The sequence below is a fragment of the Mustela nigripes genome, chromosome 6 (assembly GCF_022355385.1).
Source record: "Mustela nigripes isolate SB6536 chromosome 6, MUSNIG.SB6536, whole genome shotgun sequence".
NCBI lineage: Eukaryota > Metazoa > Chordata > Mammalia > Carnivora > Mustelidae > Mustela > Mustela nigripes.
This window is the reverse complement of record NC_081562.1, coordinates 46,561,116-46,585,141: the sequence shown is the minus strand read 5'-3', so window position 1 is coordinate 46,585,141 and position 24,026 is coordinate 46,561,116. Positions and strand designations below refer to the sequence as shown.

The 24,026-nt window shown below is 40.0% G+C and overlaps 2 protein-coding genes across 3 annotated transcripts in view; both read right to left on the bottom strand.

Moving 5' to 3' along the window:
• Positions 1 to 19,575, bottom strand: part of PTPRB (protein tyrosine phosphatase receptor type B) — a 115,728-nt gene extending 96,153 nt beyond the window's left edge. The window contains exons 1-3 of the mRNA XM_059402465.1: positions 19,506 to 19,575; positions 17,876 to 18,268; positions 7,785 to 8,041 (exon numbers count right to left, since the gene is read on the bottom strand). Of these exons, the coding sequence (XP_059258448.1) occupies positions 7,785 to 8,041; positions 17,876 to 18,268; positions 19,506 to 19,560 (705 nt within the window). The 5' untranslated portion in view covers positions 19,561 to 19,575. The remainder of the gene's footprint in view (positions 1 to 7,784; positions 8,042 to 17,875; positions 18,269 to 19,505) is intronic.
• Positions 19,576 to 20,252: 677 nt separating this feature from the next.
• The window catches only part of PTPRR (protein tyrosine phosphatase receptor type R), a 239,296-nt gene continuing 235,522 nt past the window's right edge, over positions 20,253 to 24,026 (bottom strand). For both annotated transcript variants that reach the window (XM_059402463.1, XM_059402464.1), the window contains one exon: positions 20,253 to 21,449. In XM_059402463.1, coding sequence (XP_059258446.1) covers positions 21,356 to 21,449 — 94 coding nt within the window. In that variant the 3' untranslated portion in view covers positions 20,253 to 21,355. The remainder of the gene's footprint in view (positions 21,450 to 24,026) is intronic.

Genomic DNA, 24,026 nt, shown 5'->3' with positions numbered 1-24,026 from the left:
GGGTAAAGAGGGAGTATTGTCCTCTCTCCAGTTTTGGCCACAGAAGAGTGGTAGCAGCGGGACACCTCCCCTCTAGACTTGAAGTAACACAATAAAGGGGGTTACCCCAGACTTGAGGGAGGCAGGAGGAGGTGGGGATTTTCTGCCTTTACCTCCTTACTTATTTGGAGTCTCACAGCGGACTGTGATCTCTTTGAAGGCCGAATGGAAGGAAGCACAGAACAGTTCAGGCCAGAACAGCACCACAATGGCTATTCATGATGGAGGAAATGCGATACCTCTCCCAGGCCAGGGCAGGGTGGAGAGGAAGGGGGTGTGCCTTCAAACAAGATTCATGGATCTTTAGCACAATCTGAACCAACCGGGAACATTTTTTTTTTTTTTTTTAATCGTGTTCAACATGGTAGCCCTCTCAAGGCATTTTCGTGGAGTGATGTCAGCTTATCTGGTTCTTACAACTCGGTGAAGCAGGCAGGGTGGCAATGATGAAGCAGAAACAAGAAGCTGGTTTAACGGTTATCATGATTGGCTACTTGTCACGTGTGGCCAATGGCCCACGCACTCAATCCAATGGAAATCCTCACATGGCATTACGAGGCAGCATAGCCTTAGTTAGCCTTATTTTAAAGAAGAAGCAATTATGACTGGAGTTGAATAACTAGTAAATGCCACCCTCAGTATTTAAGCCAGGTTCCTGTGACATGGGAGCCCTAGCCCTTACCATTACATCACACCATCTCCATCGTGGTCACATGGCTGAGAGGGGGCGCAGAATGGACTTCTCTTTAGAGTCCACTACTCAAACAACAGATAGAGGCGGGTTAGATTTTGAAGCTAAAGTGAAGTCCAAAGTCGACCCTCTATTCCTTTGGAGACCACTTCATACTGATTCTGCCTCCTGCCCCCCATGGCTCAGGTCCCCCAGGAGACTGACTTCCTGCTGCCTCCAGCCCTGCCCGTCTCACCCTGCCCATGGTGAATGGCTGGACTATGCAGGCACACTTCTGACACCTACATCTGGCTTCATCTGCAAGGGGGCCAGTGCACAAAGACTCAGTTTATCTTAGTGGGGGTGGGATATTGGGAGGCCTGGCTAAGAGTGTGCATGGGGCTGGAATCTAGCCCATGTCCCATTACCATGTTTTGGGCATTCGTGGTGGAACTGTCTGGTTGGAAACATCCTTTTCTAATTACCACAAAGACCCTGGGGTCTAGCTGCCATTCCCTATCTGCCCAGGCTCCACTTTAACCAACCCAGCTCCCATACCCTCTGGGAAGGAACAGCAGGAGGCTGTGATTAGATAAATTAATTTCTACTACTTGATTATTGAACTTTTGTAGCATCCTGACCCACCCCCTCATAACACTATTAATATACCCAAGTGCCATCAGTGGTGGGAAACTAAGGCATCTAGAACTCTATGAGGGAGATGTTACTGGTCAGGGACAAGATTTTCTAGGTCAGTGGTTCTTAAACTTCGAGGAATCTGTGTGACTTGGAGGACTTGTTTTTTTTTTTTTTTTTTAAGATTTTATTTATTTATTTGACAGAGAGAAATTACAAGTACACTGAGAGGCAGGCAGAGAGAGAGAGAAGGAAGCAGGCTCCCTGCTGAGCAGAGAGCCCGATGCGGGACTCGATCCCAGGACCCTGAGATCATGACCCGAGCCGAAGGCAGCGGCTTAACCCACTGAGCCACCCAGGCGTCCCTGGAGGACTTGTTAAAACAGGGATTTCTGGGTCCTACACCCAGAGTTTGTGATTCAGTAGGTCTAAATTCTGGGTCTGGAGTCCATACTTAGAGAACAACTGATCTAGATATTTCCTAACTCACATGGTAGACAGACTTCAGGTTTCACCAACTTTGTCCCTGTAAAGACACACACGGCCACATAACACTATCATCATGGTAAAGATAACAACACCGGCTAACAGTAACCACAGAGAGGTTTCCAGCACTGCTAGGCACGTGACTGCTGTTAGATGATTTAATTCATGTCCAGGGTAAGGGAAAGAGAGCAATAGAAAGAGAGAGAGGGCGAGTTAATTTTGAAGCAACCTACTGACCCAAGTCTACAACCTTCCAAAGACAGACCCCTCACATTGGCAGGTGAGGATGTGAAGAACGAGGGGAAAAGAAAAAAGTAGGAGAAAATCTGCTCCAAAAGGGTCAACTAGGACAACTTTGCAGTAGCTTTACTAGTAATTGTTTCAAATTATGTCCTCATTGGTATTTGCCTTCATTAACAGGAGTTCTAGGTGAGAGCATAAAGTGAGCATGTGTGCAGGGGTGTGTGTGTGTGTGTGTGTATGTGCACGCGTGCGCGTGCACAACCTTCTTCTTGATCTACCATTTTCCCTCATTTGACCTTGGGCAAGTTTTCAACCTCTTTAAACTTAAGCTATAAGTCTGCAAAATAATAATAATAATTGTAACAAAAACAATAATAAATACCATGATAGATGATTTAATGGCTGTAGTTTCATTCCATTTCAATACGTGTGGCCCTACACAATGCGACTTTGGAGACTTTCCCATCAAATGTGAGGTCTGTTTCCCCTACCCTCAAATCTGACCTGGCCACATTGATCCATGGAATGTGGCAGAAGTGATGTGTGATTCTTGAACCTGGGCCTCAAGAGGTTCCACCTTTGTCTTCTTGCAGAACTCCGCTAAGCCATTATGTAGCCTACCAGATGCATAGAGGTTGTGGAGACGAACAGAGATGCCCCGTCCTGCAGCCAGCACTGACTGCTAGTCATGCAAGGAAGGCTATTGTGAATCTTCTAGTTCAGTTTACCTTCCAAGCTAAACGCACCATGGGGGTAAGCTCAGGTGAGACCAGCAGAGAAACCACCCAACTAATCCACAAAATCATGAGAAATAGTAAATTGTCATTTTGTTAAACTAAGTTTTGGGATGGTTTGTTATGCAGTGATGGAAAATGGATACAAATACCCACCTCCCAGAGTAAATCAAAGTGCTTAGCATAGTTTCTGGCACACAAATCTTAGATGCTATTTTTATCTCCTAGATTCTCTTCTTTGTAGATACTGCACAGTATCTCTTCATGTCTCATTCCTCATAACTCAGAAAGACTGTTGATGAAAGGGAAAGACAAATACATGCCACTTTCCCAGCCCCATGTTCCAACCCCCAAGTCACCCTTTGATTGTGAATCTAGAACACTATGGTCACTGCATAAACATTAGTTAGTAGTAATGACATACATAGCATTTCCAAGCATAAAGTCTCAGTATTTTAGTTCTTATTCTTCTCTAGATTTCTATTTCAGGCTAAGTGTTCTAAATTCTATCTCATGGCTACATGTGATGGGAACCAAAGGAATGACAGATAATTTAATAGTGTCACTAATTAAAATAAAACGTAGGAACTACTGACTATTTCTGGATGAAGACACCATTTCAAAACATGTATTTGAGATCTTCATCAATATGCCTTCCATTTCTGTCCATGTGAGCATGATTACAGGACCCTCATACTGTTGAAGTCTTTTCTACACTGTTAGTAGAGTGCAGGTCCTACACACAGTGATTTTGACTACCTCGTATTATGATTTTATCTATTATTATTCTCCCATCTCCCATAATGTCAGGCAAACAGAAAGCACAAGATAAATGAGTACAAAATTGATGATTGGATTAAAGTGATAAAATACCCAAGTTTCTTTAAAATGTAAGTTTTAGGTAAGAATTGAAATCACTTTCCAACTCTCCATTCCACCCTCTCCCAGTTCCTTCACCTCTCTCCTTCCCACTCTTTGACTTCCTATTAGGTTACTCTATTCTCCTTTAGGTTTAGTTCAGTAATTCCTTTTGCCAGAAGATAGTGCCTGAAACTTTCACACTAGTTTGGCGCCCTGCTTTTCTATTCCATACGAGCCTGTGTATATACCTATTTCCTTCAACACCACAACAGATAGTGAGTTCCTTCAAGGCAACAATTTTGTCATTTATCTTTGTGTCTCAGTGAAAGCTAGCAATAACAGCTATTATTTCCTAAATGCTTACTAAGGACCCAGTGCTATAGTAAGCATTTTAGATGCATTATCTCTCCCACGCCTTGCAAGAGGCTTCAGAGATAGAGGTTCCATTTTATAGATGAGGAAACTGAGGCTTAGAGAGTTTAAGTAATTTGCCAACTCACTGGCTAGTAAGAGGCAGAGTCAGGGGTTTGACTTCAAAGATTGAGTCCTCAACCACTCTGTTCTGACACTAGTTAGGTCCTCAAGAAATGTTTGTTTTGAGTTGATGAACATTTTCTGAAGATATTAAATTGAACAGTCATCAATGTCTCTTCTCCTTCTCATAATTTTCTTGGGGGAAAGTTGAAGGGTGATTAAGAAATGGGGTGGGGAGTGCCTGAGTGGCTCAGTGGATTAAATCCACTGCCTTCGGCTCCGGTCATGATCTCAGGGTCCTGGGATCGAGCTCTGCATCGGGCTCTCTGCTCAGCGGGGAGTCTGCTTCCCCGCTACTCCTCTGCCTGCCTCTCTGCCTACTTGTGATCTCTGTCTGTCAAATAAATAAAATCTTTAAAAAAAAAAAAAAAGATGAAATGGGGGGTAGGAATTAAAAAGGAGAAAAAGGAACTGGAGAACTAGCCCCTGAATGAAACACTGTGTTATTATTTATTAAACATATTAAACTCTAGATACACACAAACTTTAAAACGCTAAGACAATAAAAAAGTGCATGACCATGCAACGTGACCATCATACCTGGGCACTGATGGCATCTGGGTCATTTGCTACCTAAGGGGTCAACAATTCTACCCACTTCCCTACCGCTTCAATCGACTCATTTTCCCAGGACTCCATTACATTCTCCTCATTCAATGTCTCTGCACTGTGCTCTGCTCCACTCCACTCCCCACCGTTCCATTTCAGTCCGCTCTCCTCCATTCCGTCCCGTTTCAGCCCATCCCTTTCCTCTATTCCATCCCGTTTCACCCCCTTCCTCTCCTCCATTCCGTCCCGTTTCACCCCCTTCCTCTCCTCCATTCCGTCCCGTTTCACCCCATCCTCTTCATTCCACCCCACTGCACTTCATGCCATCCCACTCTCCCTTCCATTTTGCTTCCTTCCACTCCACACTGTTCTTTCCCTTTCTACAAAAAACTTTATAATGTATCAAGCACTATGTTCAGATGCTAGAGAGGCAAAGCTGAATAAATACAGTTTCTATCTTCCCATTCAGATTTTTCCCGTCCTCACCTGATGACAGACCACTGTAACTCACCGCCCAGTTATACTAAGACAATTCAGAATCATCACAGACCAGGTGCTATCTGATAAAAGAAATAACTGACACATAGTTAAAAAGAATTTCTTTTTAACTGAATTCCAAACAAGTAAGTTGAATAATTTTTTTTCTCTCGTATGCTCTTCCAATTATTGAAATAGAGTACCTTTCCAAATTACTTTCAAAGGACAGGCATTTTACCTCCCAAGTGACTTTTCCTCTCCAAACATCTAACTACAGATATTTATAATTGACTGTTACAGAGTAGATGCTCATGCTAAATCAAACGATGATCTAGCAGAGATGCCTTGACTAAAGCATCGGAGTCATGGAAACTGCAATTTTAGAAACTGCCTTCGGAAGGAGCATAGCTTTTACATACTCACTTCCCAAGACATAGTTAAGATTTTGCGTGAGCTTCAAGGAAAAACTAGGACATGAGTCATGACTTGAGGACTACTTGATATGTAGTCATTCTGGTGCCCCATCCGAAAACTCATAAACATTGCAGTGTATTTCACTTTAGAAAAAGACTAAGAAAAAAACCCCAAAACACTCCCTGCTCTGTATTTACCATGACCTGATCCTGTAAATCCAACTTGGGCACTGGGTCATGTGTGTCCTGTAACACGGTGCTAGGCTGACCCCAGGGCTAGTGTACCTGCACCAGAGGTCTGGAGCAGGGCACCCTTGACTCATCCCAGTAGAGCCTGACCACCTCTAGGAGCTCTCTCTGTGTTTGTTTCACAATGGCTTCATGTAAGCAAAAATGGGAAAATATTCTTGCTAAAAGGCAATCCCTGAGTATTTAGGCATATATGTTTCTATTATAGTTTTTATTCAGTATGTTTCTTATCTGACATACTTTGTATAGATATCAGTATAGTGATATACGATATATATCATATATACAATCTGTGCTTAGTTCTTTTTCTGTACTGATATATATGTATATCATATACACCACATACTTAAAATAGACACTTAATTTTGTGTGTATTAGTTGTGAAAAAATTATATATATATATATGTATGTATGTATATATATATATTTTTTTTCAGATGTAAGTGAATACTCTTACAAACTGATGTTAGAAAATGACATTTTGGCTAAGACACATTCAGCCTAAACAAGAAGGTGCTCCAACAAAAAGCATCCAGTTTCAAAGTAAGTGGCAAATCTCACTGACATCCATGGCTAGAAGGGCTCAGGAGCTGGAGGTTTAAGGAGAGTACTGTGCTGATTCATGATGGCAATCCCAAGTACTAGCTTCCTGCTCTCATTTCCTCCCCACTTTCCAAACCCAGACAGGTCTGAAAGCATAATGATCAAACTAGGAGAGGTGGCCAAAAAGCTAGGTAGGAAGTGGGAGATTTTGGTCAAGTTCCCTTTCCCAACTTCAAGCCCAAAGGGATGGGGTGATGGGAGAGGAAAGGCTAACATTTAAATTGAATTCAGAGTTTGGGTTACTTCCTGAAATAAATATGTTTGTTCATGGATTGAGAGTGAATGTTGGGTTTTGCAGTGATATAAGGAGGATCCAGAAAAGTTGTGAAGCCTTCCTAAATTCTACTCAGAGGCAAGGAAAGCACCACTTTTTAGGGAAGATTTATAGTAAAGGAAAAGTGGAGATAAAAACAAAGTTCCACAAGTCCCTCAATGTAGGTCATGTTTGCTTTGTGATTAATGATGTATGTGCTTAGTCGCCAGGAATCATCCAATAGCAAGTTCTGCACAAGGCAAAAGAAAGCACCTAAAATGGGTGTTAAGTCTTATGCATAGTGTTGGACTTCTACTTTCTTACAATTATTTGGTTTCGCAGAGAATGGCTAAACACTGCCAAATGAAACAACAGTTTTTATTTGCCTTTGCAAATTACACTTTTGGAATTATACTATTATTGCCCCTAACGGTGGCCTAGAACCCTAAGTGGTAAGCAGAACTGAAGGGATGAACATTTCAAACTGAAATACTACTTGAGCAGATTCTACCACCGCATGATCACTGCCCCCCAGCCATTGGACCCATCTGTCCCTTTGTGGCTGCTGAGGTGGAATTGCTATGTGACTTAGCGTATTTGATCATAGTCACAAATCAATCATAGATTCCTGAAACTTCCATTGCTTTGTGATTCTTTCCACTCCCTTATGAGCACAAAAGATTGTGACACAGAGGCAAGGGAATCTGCAAGGTACTGCTGTCAATTTCTACTTCCTGTTTGTAGGTTATGCCCAAGACTGTGAACCCTGACTTTGGTTCAGCAATGTGGCCAACCTACAGGAGTGCGGTTTGACATCTCAGCCTAATTCTCTTTACCTTATAAAGATGTAGAGCATTTAGTTCTATCTCAAAGATTTTTTTCATCACCTTAAATGCATTCATGCATCATTAGCAGCTAGGACACGGAGGACCTAACCACCCACTTGAGCAGTGGCATTGCCAGCCGAGCAAATCTTTTCAAGCAATGGACTTTCTGAGACCCTTCCAAGTCACCCTCCACATCCATTCTCCCCTTACCTGTTCTGTGGTGCTGGAGAAGGGCTGAGTAGTCCAGGGAACCCAAGGTGTCTCTGTAATTCCGGTCAGCTGCAGATTGGGGTGTTGCCTCTGTCTGCTGTTGTGGCTGGAGCGTTCTGTTGCACTTCTGGTGAAGGCCTCTGTGGTGTTCCTAATAAGGTGTTCCAGGCTATATGGAACTGCATTTAAAGTAGTGGGGATTTGGGGTGGGGCCGTGTTTCTAGTGCTCCTTACTGAAACGTCTGCTCCCAGGCCAGCTGAGGTAAAGAAAGGACAGTTGCTAAAATTAGCTTCATGTTTTGTGGGTTCTTCACCTAAAAGCAATTTGACTTTAGAAAAAGGAGACATCTCTCATAACAGGGATGTGGATGCACTTCAGTTACATGAAAAATCAAAGGTCTGGGTTACATGAAAAATCAAAGGTCTGGGAGTGTGACGATGCTCATTTGCCCTGTTCAGTCTACCCATCCTTTATCCGTCTATTGATATCCTAGGGTCAGGGCAGATGTGGAGACTGCTACCAGAAATCCCCAGCGGTGTGTAGAAGAGAGAATTACATGTACTCTATGAACATTGAGGGAGTCACGAAATTGGCTTCTGGGGGGTCCATGAATCTCAAGAAACTTCCTGCCAGGTCCTGAATATATGTCCATGTATACTTTTCTGCTGTGGGGAACTTTCATTCAACTTCTCAAAGGGGTCATTAAACAAAATACCAGGTTGAGAATCCCAGCTAACAACTTACCTAACGTCGCCATGAAGACTGATGACTCCCAGGAAAATAATGACTTTCTTTTACCACAGTGTAAACTGTTTCTAAACCTAACTGTGTGAGTACCAGATCCTGGGACAGTTGTAGTTTCCAAGCTCCCTGTCTTCTGGAAGGACAGTCAGTTGATTCAAAACTTATGAGCTAGTGGAATTAATTTTTAGCTCTACTTTGCAAGACCGAATTGCCCATACTTAAAGATAATTGATTTATGAATTAGCTTCACCTAGCCGTAGTTTTAAAATGTGCTCTCTATCTGCTGAGACTCTCGCTAATATGAATTCTCATTCAGTAAATGTTGTCCCAGCCAGCATCCTCACAAGACCCTGGGAGATACCAGTGCTGGCCCTGATGGTCTCTGGACCATGCTTTGTGTAACCTAGAGAACAATTGTGTAATATGAAGCCCTAGAAAGGTCTGTAAATTATGGGCTGAGATGGCATGTTTAGATACGCCCATCAACTCCATTATGTGTCATAGCTTCCTGGGATATAAAATCTTGCCCACTTAGATAACCATAACTGAAAAGTTTCTGGTTTACAGACTGACGGAAAAAAGATTTTATTTTTCACTGCTCCTCTAGTGGTTCATTCAACTCTTTCTTCTTCTTTTCTTTCTTTCTTTCTTTTTTTTTTTTTTTTAAGATTTATTTATTTAGGGAAGCTTGGGTGGCTCAGTGGGTTAAGCCTCTGCCTTCGGCTCAGGTCATGATCTCAGGATCCTGGGATCGAGTCCCGCATGGGGTGGGGGGGGTCTCTGCTCAGCAGGGAGCCTGCTTCCCTCTCACTCTCTCTGCCTGCCTCTCTGCCTACTTGTGATCTCTCTCTCTCTCTCTCTCTCTCTGTCAAATAAATAAATAAATAAATAAATAAATAAATCAAATCTTAATAAAAACAAGATTTATTTATTTAGAGAGAAAGTGCGAGAGCATGGGGAAGAGGCAGAGAGAGAATGGGAGAGAGAGAAACTCAAGAAGACCCCACCCTGAGCACAGAGCTGACCCGGGCTCCATCTCACGACCCTAAGATCACAAAACCAAGAGTCAGATGTGTAATTGACTGTGCCACCCAGGCGCCCCACAACAATTTCATAAGGAACTACTATGTGCTATGAAAGTCCCCTGAAGCAGCTATTAAAGTTTTCCTCTCCCTTGTTCTGGTCCACTTTATTGAGCCCTCTTTTGAATCTCATTTATTTCCATTCTGATTTCAATTGACATAATTTATATGATGACGTAGAGGGGGATAAGGCACGAAAAAGAGGATGAAAAGAGAAAAAGTGTTTTCAAAACTTTAGGAAGATGTAAACACCATCAGTTCTCTTAAAGGTTAGTGAAATAATCATGACTATCAAGCACCCTTTTCTTGAGATGGGAAAGGTGATGTAAACCCTGTACGTGGGGTTGCCTGATTTAGCAAATAAAAATACATGATGTCCAGTTAAGTTGGAGTTTGAGATAAAGAACTCATAATTCAGAATAGTTAGTGTATCTCAAATGTACAATATTATAAAGGTTATATTACATATGGCATATTGGGAATATATATATACTAAAGAATGGTCGTATCTGAAATTCAAATGTGATCGAAGGTTCTGTGCTATATCTGACAATCCTACCTGTACATCTACTAGACCTAGACTTTTGATAGATTTTTGGACATTCCCACTAGTTTCTGTATTTTTCCTTCTGAATCTTGTGCTGCTCCCACTGTTATTGTGCCCATGTCACCGCTCTGAACACAGACCAGATTTATTTATCCCTAGGCTGTTTTTTTACATGACAAACCACTTGTTCTATTAGCAATATTCCTTTATGATAAACTCTAAGAAGCAATCTTAATTTTGCAGTTTTATTTGAATTAGGTGTTAGAATGTTCCTTCAACAGACATTTGCCTGCCATTGGGATGTAAAAATTTCTGTATGTAGCAATTAGTATTTTGGTTATTTTGGGCTTTGGCCAATGCTGATCCTCTGAGTTGACTACCACTTACGACAATTTTAGCTTTCAGACTCTCAAAAATAAATAAATAAATAAAAATTTAATGATGGGTTAGGACAAAAACAAGCTTCCAAATACGTATCATGTAATTATGTGTCTTAGCATGTCAACCTATGCTTGCTCTTCTTCTTCACTAAGGAGCACTTGGTAAGTTCTTATCCTAAGAACTGTTTTTATTAGTCAACTTACATGACTAATTCAATAGATGAAACAGGACTCTCCCAAAATTAGGTAAGTGATCAAAACACTCTTGCAATTTCTTCTCTGAATAACATAGCTTCTTACCATTACATGCAGCTTTGGAACATATTTTGGAAAAATTTTCAGTCTTCTGTAATTGTCTTTAATTAACCTTCTAAATATATTTTAAAACACTCCAAATTAAACAAGTCCATTTTCCATTTCAGGCCACTACCTTTTTTCCAAAGAAAGAACCTACAGAATATCCAAGGTCTGTACCCCCTAATTTTGTGACTGTGTTTTTAACTTGTGCTATTTAAGAAGCAGGAAAGAAACTTTAGTCTTAACATTCAATTTCCAAATTCTGTGCATTTTAAAGCAGTGGTCTGCAAACTCTGGTAGGCATCAGAATCCCCTTTGGAGCTTCTTAGAATATTAAAGCCTTGGGGCGCCTGGGTGGCTCAGTGGGTTAAAGCCTCTGCCTTTGGCTCAGGTCGTGATCCCAGGGTCCTGGCATCGAGCCCCACATCGGGCTCTCTGCTCCACGGGGAGCCTGCTTCCTCCTCTCTCTCTCTGCCTGCCTCTCTGCCTACTTGTGATCTCTGTCTGTAAATAAATAAATAAGTAAAGTCTTAAAAAAAAAAAAAAAGAATATTGAAGCCTTGGCCTTTCAGTAGATTTGGTGTGGGATCCAGCATCTACATGTCTAAGTTTCTCAGTGATTGTAATATATCTCTAACTATAAGGTTTTATCTATATACATGATATGAGCCAAACTGAATTCTATTCATTCTTTACATGGGTAATGAAGGGTTTTAAAGTAAATGGGAGGAGAGAAAATCCATTACAGAAATATATAAGGCAACCAAAATACATTAATCTTTTCATCTCCTGAACTCTGTTGAAATGGGTGCTATGAAATTATATGAAAAATAGTAGATCCTTGGATATTTTGGTATCTACAAAGTCTTCTGATGTTCTTTAAAAAGATATATACGTTTTACAGTTCATGAAAGAGCAAGATGTGTTTTGACACACTCAAGGAAAAGTTCTTACACAATGGAACAATATGTTGAAGCTATTTTTAAAAAGCTTTATTGTACCATTGCTACCACATTGTTTCCACATTATACATAATTCCTCTTAGAGCACAATTCAAGATAAGGGACACCATCCCGGGTTTGATTTAAAAGATTTTAGCATGGAACTTGTAAATAGCTCATCTATAGATGCAATGACTGTACCATATCAGCACCATATTTTGAAAATATATTTTTGAAAAGAAATACATATTTTAGTTTATTAGTTAGTCTATGAATTAGCTCAGATATGATTCATGATAGAAATGTCATTTTTGTATAATGATAATAAAAATACACGATTTGTCAGTTCCCCTCCCTTGAATGACACAAATAACTTTCAGGCATGTTGAAAACCGAATAACTTGAACAGAACTCATTTTGGAGATAGAAAATTTTGACTATATTGGGACTAGCTTTTCCGTAGGAAGATGCCAAATATAATATGCCTTTTAAAAGCAGGGAAATAATGTGGAAAAGATGTAAGAAGTGAAACAGAAGATGCATTAGAAAAAAGATGATTTACGTATATATATATAATACATTAACTATATTAAACAAGATTGGGCTAGAATAAATATGAAGTGAAATGTATGTGAATTATGAGTTTAGATAGTTTATAGAAGTGTTAAAAAGAATAACATTTCAGAAAATGCCTTCAGTTTGTACATAAAACAAACATGGTACATATTTAAAATTTGAGAAAGTAAACCAGAAGGTGAAAATTTTGTGAAAAAGAGACACCAAAGATGGAGAATTTGCAAACAGTGGGAGACAGCAAACAAATCAGAAGTCACTAGAATTTCTTTGACTTAGAATATTCAAAAAATATTTTACAGACTTAAAAAAGATCCAAGATTAGAAATAAAGTAAAATTACAAATGGAAGTTAACAAAGCATAGAAGGACATCAAAACAGAGCACAGTAAAAACTTTAAATTAAAAAAATAAATGAAAAACTGATTAAACAATACTTTTTAAAGGCCAATTACTACTCAGCTACTATACTATGAGTTGCACTAGGAAGATGCGCCTGGTGTATCCTGATGTCCCATGTTTTCTTTTGGGACATGCCTGTCTATTAGATGGTGGGTAGAAGGAAATTAGGCTGGCTGGAAGAGGAAGAATGGCTTTTAAATTCATCACTACCAGGCTGTGGGAGAGGGATGTTGAAGCAGGTGCTATTTTACCAGGGTCAACAAAAAGGGAGATGGAGAGTGCGTGAATAACTTGGTGTGCCCATGGCTTATTTGTCCATCAGGCAAAATAGGCACAGTGCCTAGGGCCCATGATATTATAGGGGCTACAAAATCCTTTAAATTCTTGAAAATTAAAAAAAAAAAAAAGAACTTTCAGAGTCAAAGAAAATGTTTGCTTAAGATTTTTTTTTCATACAATAGGAAAAAATGAGGATTTGGAGGCCCATGAAAATCGACTGAATTATTTAATTCATTAATTTATTTTAATGGTGGGAGGGGCCCACAAAGACATAAGAGCCCAGGGCTCATGAAAGTCAGATGTAGCCATGGGTGTGCCCTGATGAATTCATGACATGGTGTAGGGTGAAAATGGTTGGGGTGGGCGGGGGAGGTGCAGGAGTCCGGGGGCTCTGGAAGCTGTGCTGGATATTTTTCAATTATCACATAAATCATGTATCAGTAATCAATGATCATACGATTTTCAATGTCACATAAATCAATGGTCGATTGCAAGGCCCATGTTTTTATAATCATGCAAGGAGAAAACAAAGCCTAACATGGCCATGATAGCCAGTTTGGTCAAAGTAGGGTCTATATGCACAAAAGACACTGTGTTTGGTTTTGTTTTTCCCCTTACACCCTCTTTATTTACAAGCATTCCCAGCAATCACTAAAGGAAACAGCTTCTATTAAAACTCTTTCTCCCAAGAGTATATATGATTGCTTCCCTATTACAGTGCTTATGGGTTTTATTCCTTCACCCACATAACTATAATTAAACAATTACTTTAATCAGCAGTTAGAGCAAGTCTGGCAGCAAAACAGTTTACTTCAGCAGTGAAATCTCTTCAAGTGATTTCACTAGCTCAGTCATGTTAGGGACCTTTGAAACTATGTCTGCAAAAATTTTCCTGCCCTTAGGTAAGTGTAAGATTTGAACGAGTGGACTTATAGTAAGTGCTAAGTAAGGGCTGGTTGGTTAGCTGACATCCTACATAAAATACATACAATGTCTCTCTCCATATAGTACAAAACACCCGAGTGAAATTAACTATTTTATTTATTTATTTTTAAAGATTTATTTATTTTTTTGAAAGAGAGAGTGAGACCAGGGGGAAGGGCAGAGGTAGAACGAGACAAGCAGACTCCCCTTGAGCACGGAGCTCAACTTGGGGCTCAATCTCAGGACCCTGAGATTATGACATGAGCCGAAATCAAGAGTCTGACGCTTAGCCACCTAAGCCACCCCGGTGCCCCGAAAATAACTCTTTTAGAAAGCCACCTAACTGGTTATAAGCAGGGAAACTTGGCATCCTTTGGAAAAAGTATCCAAGTGATGGCTGGAATTTTGCATCCTTCATCTAGAAGATGTTGCTATGTTTAATTTGTCAAGTAGAGATTTGGACCTCAGAATGCATTTTTATTCCTAAAGTAACTATCTTTTTAAAAATTTAAATGTGTCTATAAAATTGCAATATTATTGAATAGAACAGATTTTTTCCTTATTCTTTTTGCATGATTGATAACTGGTTTGTGTTAGTTTACAGAAGAAGACTCTGAAATTATATACTAGGGATTTCTTTTTTTTTTTTTTTTAAGATTTTATTTATTTATTTGACAGACAGAGATCACAAGTAGACAGAAAGAGAGGAGGAAGCAGGCTCCCTGCTGAGCAGACAGCCCAATGCGGGGCTGGATCTCAGGACCCTGGGGTCATGACCTGAGCTGAAGGCAGAGACTTTAATCCACTGAGCCACCCAGGCACCCCTGAAAAGCCACCCAGGTACCCCTGAAATTATATACTAGGGATTTCTAAAAATTATGCTCTTAGTATAGCGATTCCAAGGATGTAGCTATACAAGTTAACGCAGATACATCTGAGGAAAAATTGAAAAAGTCTGTCAGTCACCTTTTTGTTTTATTGACGCATGGCTAAAGGTAAAGTTGTTTCCAAAGAGCTGGATATCTGGCACATGATTGACAAAAGAATATAGGGAGAGAATGCATTTTTTTTTTCAATTTTTAGCCAGTTATGTCAGCATGTTGGAGATGTTTTTATTATTGCTATTATGACTCAGAATAATAACTATAAGGGTCTAATTTTATAAATTGAGTATAAAATGTTGATTTTCCTTTTTCTTTTTTTCAAGATTTTATTTATTTATTTGAAATAAAGAGAGAGAAAGAGAGAGACAGCTCTGGCAGGGGAGGGGTTGGAGGGAGAGGGAGAAGCAGCCTCCCCACTGAGCAGGGAGCCCAACAACAACAAAATTATGCTACCAGATTATCATATTTCGTTATCAAAGCTTTTAAAAAAGACATTTGGAGTCATCCATTGCAAAAATCTGAGTGTCATTTAATTTTTCACAATGGGTTCTCTAGCAAATCAATGAGCTTTCATGCTATGGGTCAACTAATACCATTCTGTATCTTTAATCAACGGTAAGTTTGGCATAGACCAGAAAAACATCTGTTAGCTCATAATAGTGTTAAAACCAACTAAAAAATATACATGTATTCAAGTGTAAGGTTTTTTTGGTATCATAATTGTGCAAATTTTCATTCTGCTTTTTTCTAGAAGTACATTTTTCTTCCAGCCAACATGATTGGGCATGTTTTGGATACAGTTTTGGATACGTTCAGAGGCTAACTGTAAATGGTCTATTTCATCCACTTACTTTTGAAGTAAAGTCCATCATTGGACATGTTGTGCAGGAAGGTCAAAGGAAATCATTTTTCCCCTTTAATTATCTTCTATCTTGAAGAACTCTTCGCTGATCCATGTCTACTTTTTTAAAAGTTCCAATGAAACTTTCTTCTAAATAAGGTTCTATTGGGGGCTGCGGAAGAGTCTTACTTCTTGTGTTTAACGGTACAACAAGAATATTTATAATGTTTCTGTATTGTTTAGGACAGTTCACTGGTCACTCAGTGAACTATAGGAAAAGAAATGTACAAACTGATGTCATGTGCTGTATATTCTCTGATAAATTTGAATTTTCTAACTGACTTTATCATTTTTACCTTATTCTCTTAGTTAGAAGTTTTATAAGCTAAGGACTATACAGTCAACTTCTATTGTAGAAGAGTCACTGCATTCATCTAGCATGCAATTAAGTACGTATTTCATTTATGAAATGAACGAGAGACAGAAAACCATCCAAGGATCAGCATGGTGAAAAGACTCATATAAGCCCCCAAAATAAACATGTCATAAAAAAAAGATATAAAAAATACAGTGAATGTTGATCCCCAAATGGGGTTATGGATCAAAATTATCTTAGTAACTTAAAAAAAAAAAATCAAGTATTAGCCCAAATTTCTTAAAACTGAATCTTGAAGGTGGTAGGAAAGAAGAAATGATGGTGATGGGTTCCTTCCCTGCCCCAGGTGATTCTTACGTAGTCCACTGGGCAAAATTCTGTGGTTAAGCATTTGGAAAACAGTGTATGATGGAATATATATGGGACAAGGAATTAAGAAATTTAGGTTCTAATCAGACCTCTGTCACCAATTAAGCTGGGTTAATTCACTTGACCTTGGTAAATTTCTGTCTCCTCAATGATGGGCTTCATTTCTAGATAATATCTTCAGTGATTTATAAGGTCTGCTTGTACCTAATATATAATGATTCTATTAGTTTTATCTTTCATGACTTCCTAAAGCAAATCTCTACTACAGGAGTAAATAAGCAATAAAATGACTAAGTAAAACAGAAAATTAAGGGTCACCTGGGTGGCTCAGTCAGTGAAGTGTCAGCCTCTTGACTTTGGCTTAGGTCATGATCTCAGGATCCTGGGATCAGCCCTGAGTTGGGCTCCCTGTTCAGCAGAGAGTCTGCTTCTCTTTCTCCCTCTGCCCCTCCCCTTGCTTGTACACACTCTCTCTCATTCTCTCTCTCAGATAAATAAGCAAAATCTTAAGAAAAAAGAAAATTGGGCTGTATCCACAAATAAAATCCACAGCACAAGACTGAACTGTGTGCTGTTCCAGGAGCTTCTGCACATGTATGCAAGTTTTTTTTTTTTTTTTTTAAGATTTTATTCATTTACCTGACAGGCAGAGATCACAAGTGGGCAGAGAGGCAGGCAGAGGGAGAGGGGAGAAAGCAGGCTCCCCGCTGAGCAGAGAGCCCGACGCGGGACTCGATCCTAGGACCCCGAGATCATGACCCAAGCTGAAGGCAGAGGCCCAACCCACTGAGCCACCCAGGCGCCCCACGTATGCAAGTTTTTACTTGTATCTGTCACCTAGATTATATCCATCAGTGGTCAACAAGTTAGAAAACCCTGTGGCTACACATCAATTCTTACCATTTCAAAAGTCTGAGACCTCTTGTACCTCTAAACATTAGTACAAGAGATTTGCAAATGTGCAATGTATTTTCCCATCTTGCCAGTCTTCTCAAACACCATTCTGATGATCTACTAGTCCCTCCTAATCAGAGAATAGAAGCGTCTACATCAGCATAATTAATAATTTCTTCATCATTGGCTTTAGTCATTACATATGTACACTATGTGTATCCCTGATTTATACCGTTACATTGAATGGTATCTAACCCAAGTGTCAACAGTGTGGTACAAAAAAGAAACCCAAGAAATATTAGTTTAACTAATAAAAGCAGCAAGGAAAGAAGGGAAGAGAAAGTAAGAGGTATAAGGAAAGATGTTGGGCTTATTTAATGAGAATAATGAAACTTTCCACGTCAGTAGGAGCTACATGATCCATTTCCAGTAACTTATGAATCTCCCATGGGCATTGAGTTGAGGTAAGCAGACATCCTTTTAATGTGAAACAAAACAAACGTAATGTAACATTGAGCAGAAAAACGTTCAGAATCGATTCCAAAAAGGAGAGCTCACCTTTTTTTAAGCAGAGGCTTCCATTGACTGGTTTTCCCTCCTGGTTGATATCTATTTTCATCCAGCTATGGAGGTATTTCCTGTCCTTCTTGACCACTACCTTGGAGCCTTGTTTCTTGAGAAAGAGAGCGGTATTTTCCACCTCAAGGAACCCTTCCTGCTCATGGCAAGTCCATCGGGGTGCCTGGGAGCAGTGGGTAGAGATAGCTGATAGGGAAGGGCCACGAGAGTTGGAGATGCCCAGGCACAGAGCAGATTTAACATGAAGGAGTTTTCCATCCTCAGTCCACATCCACTGCTGGTTCTGGCTGGTCGCATCACACAAACCCACGACCACTCTCTTATTTTTGGAAAGGCACTCTTGCTTATGGACATGGACAATCTGAAACCCCTCTGGAAGATGAGAGACTCGTAAGGTAGTGTGTAGAAAATTATAAGGCCCATCAGAAAGCAAAACAACCCACTCACAAATCAGCCAAATGACAATATAAGGCTGACTCATAGTTTGTTATTGCTATCGTTCCAAGAGAATATTCCCAGATTCAAAACATAGGATTTAGAATCCCAAGGCTGACAATATCAAAATGTCATACTTTGCTCCCTTTCTTTTACTATCACATGCCTGAGGGAAGAAAACACACTCCCACTGAAATAATGAAAGGATTTGTGGAAAAGACACGAACCAATTAAGAGAACATGGTGTGATACTTGAACCCAGTCAGTTAAATATGCTGCTGTCTAACCATTTCTAGTCTTTCCATCTCATCACCATCCCCCTCTCTAAAAAGCCCCCCCTTTCCAATTCTGAACTTACCACTGTAGTATTTGTATACACATTGCATCGTTTGAATACATGTTTAAAAATTAGATGTATTTATCCAAAACCAAAATAAAACAAATTTTCCCACCCGTCTAAACCTTCTTAGCTATTAGCAACCAAAGAAGGTATTGATGATTACAAACACCATTTTTTACAGTCCTGGAGAGAAGCATTTCTCTATATTGTGACAATACCTACGACTTCCCTTCGATAAATAATAGACCAAAAAACATCAGCATTTGTCAACATAAAAAAATTAAACATCCAATTGTTAAACATCAGTATTAAAAAGTGAAATATTCAGACTCAGAAATCATATTCTGAACTTTTACCTAATTTGCTCAGCTCTCTCATGAAAATATTCAGAACTTCCTTCCAAATAACAACTTCCAAATAAAACACACCACAGTTCTTCACCTCCTATAGTTACATCTCCTCAGACTTTCTTTAACACACACACAAAACAAACTTATAACCTGATAAGGAAAAAACATGGAGAATGCCACAGACTGTTACACAATCATCAAAACTTCTCCTTAAGGTGCTTTACTCTGTGCTATAAAGATGCCATTTCAGGAGCAGCCCGAGGCATTTGGAGGACATGTGGAGACCATTTGTTTTCTTTTAGGGAGAAATCTCAACGGTGTGGACAGAGCTGGCTCCTTTTATTCCTCCTCCTCATCGTCTTTGGTTAAACTGCCATGGAGACCTGGCTCCATTTCCGCCCTAACTCAGACATTTTTCAAAGGACAGAGACTCCTCTGCTGGCTGGTGGAGAAAACACCACAAGAGAGAGGCAAGCCCACTCACCTGAATTCCCAAAGATCAAGCAGGTAAGAAGCGCCATGTAAAATTCAGCCTCCATTTTCCACTTAACAACTGTTCATGCTTTGCTTGGGGGGGAAAAAAAATCTCCCAGATAAGAGAAGCAAAGACTAGGAAGGAAATGTGCCTTCATGGTGGGGGAAAAAAGTCAGTGACGAGCACTTCCTCCTATTGAATTGTTTGGGGAAGTTTTACACCAGTGTCCTTTTGTCTGTTTCCTTAGAAAGAAGGGATTATGATTACCTCTCCTATTTTATGGAGAAAAAATCCTGCCCTCCCAGAGGAGAATAAAACTTGTAAGTTTTCTCCTGCATCCCTGTGGCCCATAACGACTTCTTAACCTCAAGAGGGAAGAAAGGAATTGCAGTCTTAGGTAACTGAATGTTCCTAAAAAATTACATCTCTTCAGGTGATGTTGATTCTGCTGAATAAACACAAAGCATGTAATTTATGAGGGTCTATGACAAGTGACATAAAGACATAAACATGTACTGTTTGTCTAATGATATGCTGGGAGTCTATTGAGGAAAACCACATAATGATGGCACTTCTAGATCATTATTCCTCAAGTGATGACAATATTACATTGCGAGATAGTTATCTCTGCTGGGGAGAGGCGGAGACCAAAATTAAACCCATCTCATTATCTATTCCAGGCTTCCCCCAAAAGAGAATAGCTTCTTTCCAATAGAGGGGAGGAAAAAAAGCATATGCTTTACTCAATACTTAGTATTAAGAGTAGTTTATTGGCAGTATGAAACAAAGTCAACATAGCTGCATTAAAAATTCATACTTGAGCAGAACATCTAGTGTTTGCTGAGTGCATTTTTTTAAAACGTTATTTGTCTCTTGAGGATGAAAACCTTTCAGAAATTTAAGAATATCCAAGGCAGCATCCTTTTGAAGAACTTCTGGGAGCGGGACAGGTTACTTCATTCCCAAAGGCATCTGCCTTTTTTGGGGGGCAGGGAGAGATTCTAGGTAGACAGAATATTCAAAAATTCCTTCTTAGTAAAAGAGAGACAGGTATTTAAAATTCTGGATACATCATTGTTGCTACAAATTTGTTTTTCCCTTTTAAAGTAAAATGACTCACAATGTAGAAATACATGGCTGGAGTTCTGGAGCAGAAACCATCTCCATGTCCAATAATAGAGATTAAATACATACACACCCAGTGACAATCATTGTGCTCTGTAATTGATTGACAGGAGGTACTGATAAATACACATTTCATAGGTAATATTATCAAGACACATTTCCATATAAAATAGTACTGCTTTTGATTTTTTTTTTTTTTCAAAAACAAGGACTTATTAGTTAAAAATCCATTATCAATCACTTGTGACCTTGACGGCAAGATTCTGGTAACTGAGAAAGGTAATAGCACTTAAAACAGGAACAGTTTAACAGCTAACAGTCCATTCACAAGACAGGTTTTGCAAACATTAAAGCATCTAAACACACAATAATAATGTCTTCAGCAGCTCTTCCAGTTGTTATCTGATGACATATGTCACTGAGGATTTCATAACATACATTCTGGGTGGCAGGTAGTCAATACGGACAAACAGAATCCTCCTTAGCTGTGGAAGAAGTCTATCATACCTCCCTCAGCACAGGACCTTCAGCATAATTTAGGGGAGGCTTACAAACGCATTTGTATACACAAAGGGCTGCCGATCTGTAATTGTTGCCATGTTCCATGATCCGTGCCACAGCTCGGCTTCGGGACTTCGCTTTCCTTCCACGGCAGGAAGCTCCTTCTAGAAGCCTCGGGTGGGTAATTGGTTAACTACCCCTAGAGCTGGAGGGTCTGGTAAATCTTCAGAGAATCACTGGACAGTTTCTGCCGAGAGTCTGCTCTCATACAGGCACAGAGCGTGGTGCACGAATTCATACTGCTCACTAGTTTGGACCATTCCGCCCCTATAAGGATGAGAGAATACAAGAACTTCTTACTGCTAATATCCTGCAGTCTTAAGTCACAGAGACCATCTCCAAGCTGGGGTATTACGACAAAGAACAGTTGACCTGCTGATTCTTTGGTGATGCCTCTTACCTCCAGTGTCCAAATGACCCAACTGGTGAGCCTCCTATGCTAATGTACAGAGAGGGGTTAACACAGTGCCCAGGAATCACTAGACATTTGATTAATTTTATCTACATACCATTACTGGGGAAGCAGTACTGCCTATTGGTTAAATACTTAGACTTTGGAACCACCGGCTGTCTGAGTTGAAATCCCTCCTTGTACCATTTCTTAACTGTGTGCTTCTTGCACAGGTTGGTCTTAAAATCATCCTTAAGCATTCTACGGTTTTAATATTATTATAAATATTGGTTTTGATTTTACCTTTAATCGTTCATTGCTACGAAATAAAAATCTTTGTTGTTTTAGTTTCCTCCTCTGTTCAAGTGGGATAACAACAGTACCCATTGCCAGGATTCCTGGCAGGTGTTAAAGGAATTCCCGGACCTGAAGTGTAAGTATCAGGTGTCTCTCATTCACCTCATGTTAAAATGGTGTATGCACTTGGTTTAAAATTGAAGTTGGTTTACCGACCAAAACTCAGCTGTGAAGTGTTGCTCTTTGTACAAGTAAAAAGAAGTAAGATCCGTGAATGGTCTATTTGAGTAAGTGATAGGGAAATGGCCTTAGTCTTTTTTTTTTTTTTTTTTTCATTAACATATAATGTATTATTTGCTCCAGGGGTACAGGTCTGTGAATCGTCAGGCTTACATACTTCACAGCACATCACCACATCACTCACCACATCACTCTTCCCAATGTCCATCACCCAACCACCCAACCTTAGTCTTTAGGTGTGGTATGCTGGGTATCTAAACACAATAGTGGGCGGGCCCTTAAATGAGTTGGGGAAAAAGGAATTGACTCTTGCTTTTTTCCCCTTTGTTATCATCATTATCATCTCTGGTTACTCAGAGGTACCTTTTGTTACTGGATTAATAGAAGGCCGCTCCTCATTCCACATTTGTAGATAAAGTAGATATATCCTATTTTGCTCTTTATAATAAGGGTTATTTACTTGGCAAAGGTACCCACAGTGGTATAAATGTTACTTACAGCTCATGCTCACTGCGTAACTGAAACACTATTAGGAGTCTCTGTGACTGTGTGATTATACAACTCATTTTGAAATTACGTTTTGGGGGGTGCCTGGGTGGCTCAGAGGGTTAAGCCTCTGCTTTCGGCGCAGGTCATGATCTCAGGGTCCTGAGGTCGAGCCCCGCATCAGGCTTTCTGCTCAGTGAGAGTCTGCTTCCTCCTCTCTCTCTCGCTGCCTGCCTCTCTGCCTACTTGTGATCTCTATCAAATAAATAAATAAAATCTTTAAAAAAAAAATTACATTTTGGCCACTTCTCCCTAGTGGTTGTTGCTATCATTCAAAATAATTCTTTCTAGACCGTGTAAGTACTCAACTTAAAAACAAGATAGATTGTTTTGCTGGAACGTGATTTCTGGTTGATGGTAATAATTAAGACTGAGCTTATGTCTGTCAACCTCTATAAATATAAGCTTACAAGATATTAGGATATTAAGCCTTTACCCTTCTAAACTAAGCAGAGATGCTAAGTTAGTAAGATTTCATCCTTCCAAATTGAACTCAGCAGCTTGAGATGATGCCACAGTGATGTGTTTGGCAAGGAAAAAAAGTAAATTTTAGGGACAGCAACTTAATGGCCGAAGTATTCATCAGTCTTTTCCCTCCCAACTAGACATTTTGTTGTACGCAAGGCAACTTTCTGGCTCATTTGTTCCTTGGTCATGAGTTGGCAACTTATGGAGGACGTGGCAGTTCTTCTTAGCTGGATGGGAACTTCTGAGCACTCCTAAAACCACAGCAGGTGTCCGAAAGATGCACGCTTTGACTGTGAACCTTAAGAGATCCAGCCACAGAAAATATTAGGGCAGCTCGAGGGAGCTGGCCTCACAAAGCTCAGAGAACCATCTTTGGTTCTTTAGGTCTTCCCCTTTGAATTGCTAATGGTACGAGAAACCTTATACGTGCTCCATCTCCTGGACTCTAGGCTCTGAATTCCCTCACCAATTACTTCACTTTGAAGTAAACTCTTGCCTTTCTTGTCTCTTCTGGTGGGCACTGGTATTTATGTGTCCAACTGGTGCATGAACAAAGACATAGCCCAAGCTTTCATACCCATGTAACCCCCAAATGGGTCACCGGTGTATTTTCTTCCTTGGAGTATATTTTCTCTGATGTTCTGTTACCTACCTCAAGGATGTTTCACCCAAAAAGATGGGGAAAAGAGGGAAACAAACCTATCAGTTATAGGCTAGCAAAATTCTTGGGAGTCTGAAGGCTTATGGAAGGTGTGTGAGAAATTGTTACTTCACACATCATTTGGAAAGAATTGGCACCAGAAGGATCCTCAGAGAGAAGGATCCCCAGGGATCATTTATCCCAATCACCAGCACAGCGCAGCCTTTCCAGGAGGGAACAGTCTACGCGGCCAGTGGTCAGC